Source organism: Hordeum vulgare, chromosome 7H, assembly GCF_904849725.1.
Source record: "Hordeum vulgare subsp. vulgare chromosome 7H, MorexV3_pseudomolecules_assembly, whole genome shotgun sequence".
Taxonomy (NCBI): Eukaryota; Viridiplantae; Streptophyta; class Magnoliopsida; order Poales; family Poaceae; genus Hordeum; species Hordeum vulgare.
In genome coordinates, this window is record NC_058524.1 from 105,672,698 (window position 1) to 105,681,403 (window position 8,706).

Here is an 8,706-nt window from a genome sequence, read left to right on the forward strand (position 1 = left end):
GTCCCCACCACCGCCAGCCCTTGGCACCATAGTCCTCTCCCGTCGCCGGGGAGCAGGCACCCCGCCGTCCCCGCCACCCCGACCCTCCTCTCCCGCCACCACGGCCCTCCTCTCCCGCCGTCGGGGAGCGGGCACCCCACCACCAACGCCCTCCTCTCCCGCCGTCGGGGAGCGGCGCACAGTCGCAGGGAGTCGTCTCCAGATGCTCTAACCTTGCCAGATAATGTTGTGAGCTTGACCGGTTCATGGTGAGGACTCACATGCCGTCATTGAAGATTGTGTTTTTTTCTTCCGTTGCAACGCACGGGTCCTTTTGCTAGTATATATATATTTGTAAAAGCCTCTGATAACGACACGAACATTCTTCTAGTTTCGCTGGTTCCCGTGTCAGATGCCGTTCATCGTCTGTTTTGGCGTAATCTTTTTTCTTAATCTTTTTTTTTTGGAGGCAAGGGAAGAACAGAATACCTGCTCCTCATGACCGAGTGTTCCCATCCAAGATTCGACAACCGGGCCGCGCGGGGCACAGCCCAATTCGAATCCTTCCCGTGTCCGAGGCCCAATCCTTACCCCGAACCGGCCGAACCGCACGCACGTCCGGACTCTCGACCGCACTACTGACCCGAGTCGAACGCCTCCTTCGCAGCCAAGCAAGCAAACGACTACTCCGTCCCCGTCCCTCTCTTCTCCTCCTCCCCTATCTCTCTGCCTCGCCCACGTCTCGCCTCTCCCGTATCGGCGGACCGGATTTCAAACCCGCGTCAGCTCGACGAGGGCCAGGTCTCCGCCGCCGCCGCTCCTCTCGATCCATCGGCCGCGCCTGATCCCCCCGCCGGCGCGGTAGAGACCCACCATGGAGGCCATGGAGGAGCTGTCGCAGCTCTCCGAGTCGATACGCCAGGCGGCCTCGCTCCTCGCCGACGACGACCCCTCGGACGACTCCGCGCCCAGGCGCCCCTCCACCTTCCTCAACGCCGTCGTCCTCGGCAACGTCGTAAGTTTCGGGCGGAGCCCCCCCGCGCCCCAGAACCGTCGCCTCGTGCCCCGATCTGATCCGTTCCGATCTATTTGTGCAGGGTTCCGGCAAGTCGGCCGTGCTGAACAGCCTCATCGGCCATCCCGTGCTGGTGAGATTTTAGCCTAGCACCTCAGCTCTCCCCACTCCTTCCATGTATCTCCCTTGGCGTTGTTTGTTAATCGGATTGGATTGGATTGGATTGCGTTGTGTGGTGCAGCCGACGGGGGAGAATGGGGCGACCAGGGCGCCGATCGTGGTGGACCTGCAGAGGGAACCGGGCCTCAGCACCAAGTCTATCGTGCTGCAGATCGATAGCAAGTCGCAGCAGGTGTCCGCAAGTCAGTAGGATCTCACAGCCTTGTTTCGCATGATCACCAACTTCGGTTCGACCTGGTGCTGATTTTTTTTCATGTGCAGCTGCTCTGCGGCATTCTCTGCAGGATAGGCTCAGCAAGAGTGTGTCTGGGAGGGGCCGCTCAGATGAGATATCTCTCAAGCTGCGAACCAGCACAGGTTTGGCCATTAATTTAACAGTTCCAGTGAAACATGCGTATCCTTCAATTAACAATGTACATAGCAGTATAGAGTATAGACTTGTACAGAGGAAAACCACTCGATCTCTCATTGTACATTTGCTTGTTTTGTTTTCAGCTCCCGCCCTAAAACTGATTGATTTACCTGGGTTAGACCAGCGAGCCGTGGATGATTCAATGGTAAGCATTTACTTATGGATACTTTACTTGTCAATTAGTTCTGATATAATGCTAATGCTGAGATATTAGAATAGCTTACAGTAGCCAACCATGACCACTGCTCAAAATATATTGATATAATGTCAACATAAACATCTTGTACCATATATATGATTTATATATCTTTCAGTGTTAGTTTCACACAATTTTTTTCGTGTGGAAATCAATTTTATGCAGTTATGTCTCCTTGTATTGATTTGGAGCCTTTTGAACTATTCTTGCTTGCCTACTTCTTTGGCAGCATGTCAAAAACAGTTACTTAATTTTGTCATCCTAGTTTACTTTCTGCTACTCAATGGTGACTACCTTTTCAATTTAGATCAATGATTATGCTGGGCACAACGATGCAATACTGCTAGTTGTGATACCTGCGGTACAAGCAGCTGAAGTTGCATCATCTCGAGCCATTAGGCTGGCGAAGGATATTGATTCAGATGGTATGTCTTTTGAAATGGAAAAAAATATCATCAATAGCAACACCACACTTTGTTCTTTAGTAATTGATGTTTTCCACTCGCTGTAGGTTCGAGAACTATCGGTATCTTGAGCAAGATCGATCAAGCAGAAGGAGACGCGAAAACTATAGCTTGTGTTCAGGCCCTTCTCTCAAACAAGGGCCCAAAAAACCTTCCTGACATTGAGTGGGTCGCTCTGGTAGGACAATCTGTAACGATTGCATCGGCACAATCTGGATCAGTTGGTTCTGAAAACTCGCTGGAAACAGCATGGCAAGCTGAAGCTGAGACCCTGAAATCCATTTTAACTGGAGCTCCCCAGAGTAAGCTAGGTAGAGTTTCGTTGGTTAGCGCCATTGCTAAGCAGATACGTAAAAGGATGAAAGTGCGTCTTCCTAACCTATTGACTGGGTAAGAATCTCACCTCATGCTTTAATGATGCACCTCTTAGTTTGATATACCCATAGAGTTAGATGAAGTCCTTCCCTTTCCACATTGATGTTAATTTAGTAATATGCGTTACTGTTTCAGCCTTCAGGGTAAATCCCAGATGGTGCAGGCTGAGCTGGCAAGGCTCGGAGAATCTATGGTACAAAGTCCTGAAGGAACCCGAGCAGTTGCATTGGAGCTGTGCCGGGAATTTGAAGACAAGTTCCTTGCTCATATTACATCTGGCGAGGTTAGTGGCTAACTTCAAAAGTAGACTTCTTCCATATTTGAATTATGCCCCCCCCCCCCCCCCCCCCCCCCCCCCCAAAAAAAAGAATAATTGATTACAAGATTAGTGCACTTTTTTCCATATGAAAGGGGTCTGGCTGGAAAATTGTTGCAAGTTTTGAAGGCAAGTTTCCAGACAGAATTAAACAGCTACCATTGGACAGACATTTTGATCTCAACAATGTCAAAAGGGTAGGGCCCACTTTCACTTCTAAGGTACACTCTGGTAGCATTTTTTCCGCCTTTCATAAACAACTTTATTCTCTTGACTTTGTAGATTGTCCTGGAAGCCGATGGTTATCAACCATATTTGATATCTCCAGAGAAAGGGTTGAGGTCATTAATAAAAATAGTACTAGACATGGCAAAGGAGCCATCGCGACTATGTGTTGATGAGGTATGCAATCCCCCGGCAACGGAAGTAATACTTACTTAGACTTTCTCCTTTTCCCTTGAGGTTAATGTTCAATTTAGGAAAAGCTTTAGACAAACTCTATTGTTTACTATGCTCTATGCCACTTCCACTTTTACGATCCCTGGGTATCATTAGACAAACTTCCTCAATTTGAGTTCTTTCTGGATATATTTGATTGGATATCAATTTCTTTCATTTTTATTTTATTTTTGCTGAGCTTAACTGATTTGAGTTTCCAGAATTGACGTTGAATTTGTGATTCCAAGGCTGCAAGGCTGCAAATATTTGAGTTTCATAATTCTAGTTCAGTTTTTGGTATACTGGGTGCTATTAGCGTGGCATTTCTTTCCTATTGTGTCGACATAATATTTAAGAATCCATGTGGTTATGCAAGGCCGCATAATCTTTTGATATATTTATCTTGTTTATTTGCTGACATGGCAAAAATAATTTTTACCGTTCATACACTAGGTACACCGTGTATTGTTGGACATAGTCAATGCTTCAGCTAATGCCACACCTGGGCTTGGAAGATATCCTCCATTCAAGCGTGAGGTATCACGTATATGTTTTAGAGAAGCACCTTTCCACTTGCTTGTTGATAGATTCCATCTTACCATTCTGAGTGTACACTCGATATTGTCCTTTTTTTCTAGGTCATTGCAATAGCATCGAATGCATTGGATAACTTTAAAAGTGACGCCAAAAAGATGGTAGTTGCTCTTGTTGACATGGAGCGTGCCTTTGTTCCTGCTCAGCATTTCATCCGTCTAGTACAAAGAAGGTTGGTTGTTGATGTTTCTAGCCCCCTCCCCTCTTTCCTCCTTAAGTTTTGTGTAAATTGTTATTTGGTCTCTACCATTTAATTGCTGTTTCAGCCTCATTGTTCTGTACTTGTAGTTTATGAAATCTAGTTGCAGATTCCTGATTCAATTTGTGACTTAATTTCCCACAATCTATCTTATGTTGGGTTGCTTTAGGAGGAAGTATTCATCCTATTTTCAGATAGTTCCCTCTTACCTTTATAAGTGATCCCAGAATACTGTATGCATCTTCTGTTTCAACTCTACGGCATTCTTCTCTTTGTCACCCCACTGTTTAGCATGATTTTTCTCGTGTTACAAAATATGTATTAATTGCTTTGCTTTGTAAAGAAATTGGCCAAGTATTTACTTTTCCCAAACTACGCTGATTTCATGCTAAAATTGTTGAATGCCGACCATTGCCTTTTTTCGTTTGATTGGCAGAATGGAGAGGCAGCGCCGTGAGGACGAGATGAGAAACCGACCTTCCAAGAAAGGGCAAGAGTCTGAACAATCCGTGACAAACAGGGTATGGCTTGTGCTTATTTTATTAGGATGCACAGTTGCATGTATGATATTCAAAAGTAATGCATTTTTTTAATCTGTGGACATAAAGCACATATTTCCGATGTTTAATATAAACTATTATTTGATTTTAGGCCTCCAGTCCCCAAACAAAATCTGAGCAAGCTGGTAGCTCAAAACCAACGAAAGAAAAACCAAGTCCAGACAAAGACACAAAAGAGGGACCAAATTTGCAGGTTGCTGGTCCTGCTGGTGAAATTACTGCAGGTAAAGAAGAAGGCAGTAAATCTGTCTGCTGAAGTTTGGTCATAAAGGCAATCTATTACTCCCTCCGATTCATATTAGTTGTCGCTGAAATGGATGTATCTAGACGTATTTCAGTGCTAGATACATCCGTTTGAGCGACAACTAATTTGGATCGGAGTGAGTATTAAATGTTGCACTTGTGTAAAATGTCGTTCGTTCCATGAAATGAATATACAACAGCTTATGTTTTTATGTTTCTTCACGCAACTGGGCACATCCTTGTTTCATCATGTACAAATGAAATTCATCTTTATAGGCGTAGTCAGTTTAGTCCATTTGGAATAACATGGACATTTCCGCAAGAACTCGAATCATAGAGCATTTTGAGGTTTGAACCACACGTGGGAGTCTAACATGTCTTTGATGCATGGTAATAATGTACTGATATACATGCTGATCTATGTAACAATCTAGTGTATAAACATATCCCCACCTTTTCTTCAGGTTACCTTCTGAAGAAAAGTGCAAAAACTAATGGGTGGAGCAGAAGGTGGTTCGTCCTAAATGAGAAGAGTGGAAAGGTTGGAGTCTTCCATACTCGTTGATTGGTTGTGTTTTGATACATTTGAACTCAAAAGGATATTGTTTCATGCTGTTAATTGTTTTCATAATTTTCATGGCACATGCTGTTGATTATTTCACTTGTTTGTACTTGGTTGGACTCACCATCTGTTTTTATCAGCTTGGATACACAAAGAAGCAAGAGGAAAGACATTTTCGTGGTGTCATCACTCTTGAGGTGTGCATAAGTTTTACATTTGTTACATGTATTATTTTTCTACTTGGTAATGTTGTTGCATGATATCTCAGTTTCGTGTTAGCGTTATAATAGTTCAGTAGTTTATTGCCTTCCGTTAATTCCATCTGGAAGGGCATGTCCAAAGAAATATTGCATGTGTAACTCATAAGATTTATATAGAACTGATTCAGCAACTTTGTATGGTGTACTGTGTAGGAATGCAACCTCGAGGAAGTAGATGAGGAAGAACCTTCTAAAAGCTTAAAGGATTCAAAAAAGGCTAATGGACCTGAAAAAGGCCCAAGTCTTGTGTTCAAGATAACTAACAGGGTCGCCTATAAGACTGTCCTTAAAGGTTAACACCCCTGTACATTAGCATCATGTTTACTTCATTTTTCATTTTATAAACTAGTTTTCCTGTTTTGCAGCTCATAGCGCTGTTGTATTGAAGGCTGAGAGCACTGCTGACAAGGTTGAATGGGTAAATAAGATAAAAGCTGTAATTCAAAGTAAAGGTGGTTCTTTCAAGGCTGCAAATTCTGAGGGTGGTCTGCTGAAGCAAAACCAGCCAGATAGCTCCACAGTAAGTTCTAGCTTATTCACAGTTGATTTTCCTTTGTAAGTATATATCGTTGCAAAGCTTTCAGTGTTTTTTTAAAAATCTCTGTTTCTTCTCAATTGACATTAAGAGTGTAATTATGCAATTCCAGTTCCCCTTTTCGGCATGTGTGTTCTTTTGATTTGTCAACATGGAATCTTTTCTCTTGTTTGCAAATTGACATCTGATCCCTCTTACATTTCAAAGGATGCAATGATACGGAGACCAGCTGATCCTGAAGAAGAACTTAGATGGATGTCTCAAGAAGTTCGTGGTTATGTTGAGGCTGTTCTAAATAGTCTAGCAGCAAATGTCCCGAAGGTTTGTGCTCTATAGCTTTATTCAGTTCACTTGGCCTAATGATCTAGTCCGAGTCTTCATCAAAGTTTATTTGTTTGCTTATCAGGCTATTGTGCTCTGCCAAGTGGAGAAAGCAAAGGAGGATATGTTGAACCAGCTATACAGCTCGATAAGGTGAATGCTCTGTCTAGAAATATACAGTTTTAATTTCTTCTTCTGGAGACTAGCATACTGTCTGTGGCTGTCTTTCTCCTATTATTGTTTGAGTATAGTTCTATTTGAATGAAAAAGGCGAATACATGCCTTGGAATGCATGTTAACTCTTATACCTAATGTCTATACTAGCCATCAGATGGGAAAAGAAATCCTGATAGCCTTTATCGACACCATCTCATAAATTTAGACATAGTAATATCTCTAATTTGGTAGTATGAAAAGGATGATTTATGACTAAGGGACGTGTCTGTACATGCATCCAGTTAATTGATTCTTGGAAATATAATTGTTTCTGGGACAGGTGATAGGATCTATTTGTACTCCAAAAATCTTCTACAGTATGCAATTCCCAATTTGTGTGCTCTCTTCATATTTATCATACGCCTGCTTACATGATAGGTGGAGATGAATGTTTATTTTTCTTTAATTTCACATTTATCTGCATTGCATCCCTTCACATGTTTCTCTTTACCAGCGGGCAAAGCAATGCAAAAATCGAAGAGCTTCTCCAAGAAGATCACAATGCTAAACGTAGAAGGGAAAAGTACCAGAAGCAATCATCTCTGTTGTCAAAGCTCACACGCCAACTTAGTATCCATGACAATCGAGCTGCTGCTTCCTCTTATTCAAATGACAGTCCGGAAGCTGGTAAGCTAATTTTTTTCCATTTATCTGAACACTACTACGAACTGCAACAATGTAGGGAATAATTTGACCACACTTAATCCAGTAATGCCTGGGCTATGATCAATAGCATTAGATTTGTATTGAGAGACACGTATAACCTTACTGTCAAACTTCAACTTGAACCAGAGAGTTATGCCCTACTTCTGTTTCGAAATAATTGAAGATCTAACTCTATAGAAAATATTCTTAGATATACAACATCAAAATACATATACTAAAAATAATGTTTTGTAAAGAATCTCATGAAACTAATTTGATGTTCTAGATGTCAATAATCTATAGACTTGGTCATACTTGAAGATGTTTGACTTGGGACAAAACTAAAACTTCAATTATTTTGAAACGGAGGAAGTACTTTCCGAAAGGACCAGGAAACAGTGCTCTGTTTCTATGCCTGGTTTAGACCTACTTGTTGCACTGCATGTTGAAATATATAGCCATATACTGTAGGTGACAAATGTGCATTGTGTGCTATTGGTAATATTTCTGGGTGTGTATATTGTCATATTTATAACGACTTGCTTAAACGAAAATCATGTACAGAGAGCCCTCGGACACCCGGCCGCCCAGGTGAGGACTGGAGGTCAGCCTTCGATTCTGCAGCAAATGGCCCAGCCCCGAACATCGAATCAAGGTCGAGAAGTGCCGATAGTCGCGGGCGCTCTGAAAATGGGGATCCCAACTCCAGCAGCCGACGCACGCCAAATCGGTTGCCGCCAGCGCCACCGAGATACTAGTCGTGCTGATTAGTATCCATGATTTATTATTATGTATTCTTGCTAGGCACACGCTCTGTTTCTGATAATTGGGTGGTGAGATTGGTGGAGCGGATTTGAGATTGGATGAATAGAGCGAGCGCCTTGGTCGAGAGGTTTCATCGACGGTGTGTATGCATGCGCAGGCGACCAGAGTTGTTTATAGAAATATATAGTTGAATCAATTCTCTCTATTGGTTCATGATCCATCTTTTATTTTGACGCCTGATGTTGTATTAGTGTTTTTTGGGGTCTTTCATGGGTCACCCTGCTGGTGTACGCCTTCTTACAAATTGACATAAAATTTGTACCACTTTTAATCAGCTTTAATAGTTCAGCCCTGTAAATATAGACGACTCTACTTGTGTAAAAAGGTTAAACATCCAGCAAACTGTGTAAATTTAGCATGCTTAATGTTGT

At 42.6% G+C, this 8,706-nt stretch overlaps 1 protein-coding gene across 1 annotated transcript; it reads left to right on the forward strand.

The window, feature by feature from the left end:
- Positions 1 to 616: 616 nt before the first annotated feature.
- LOC123413475 (dynamin-2A-like) lies at positions 617 to 8,480 on the forward strand. Its single transcript, XM_045106414.1, has 22 exons — positions 617 to 994; positions 1,077 to 1,127; positions 1,236 to 1,356; positions 1,436 to 1,531; positions 1,670 to 1,731; positions 2,090 to 2,207; positions 2,294 to 2,636; positions 2,757 to 2,904; positions 3,033 to 3,134; positions 3,220 to 3,339; positions 3,829 to 3,912; positions 4,014 to 4,141; positions 4,605 to 4,689; positions 4,820 to 4,952; positions 5,436 to 5,512; positions 5,674 to 5,730; positions 5,947 to 6,085; positions 6,159 to 6,313; positions 6,536 to 6,649; positions 6,735 to 6,802; positions 7,320 to 7,492; positions 8,075 to 8,480. Exons 1-22 carry the CDS (start codon positions 854 to 856, stop codon positions 8,266 to 8,268), a joined length of 2,709 nt encoding a protein of 902 aa, XP_044962349.1. The 5' UTR covers positions 617 to 853; the 3' UTR covers positions 8,269 to 8,480.
- Positions 8,481 to 8,706: the final 226 nt, after the last annotated feature.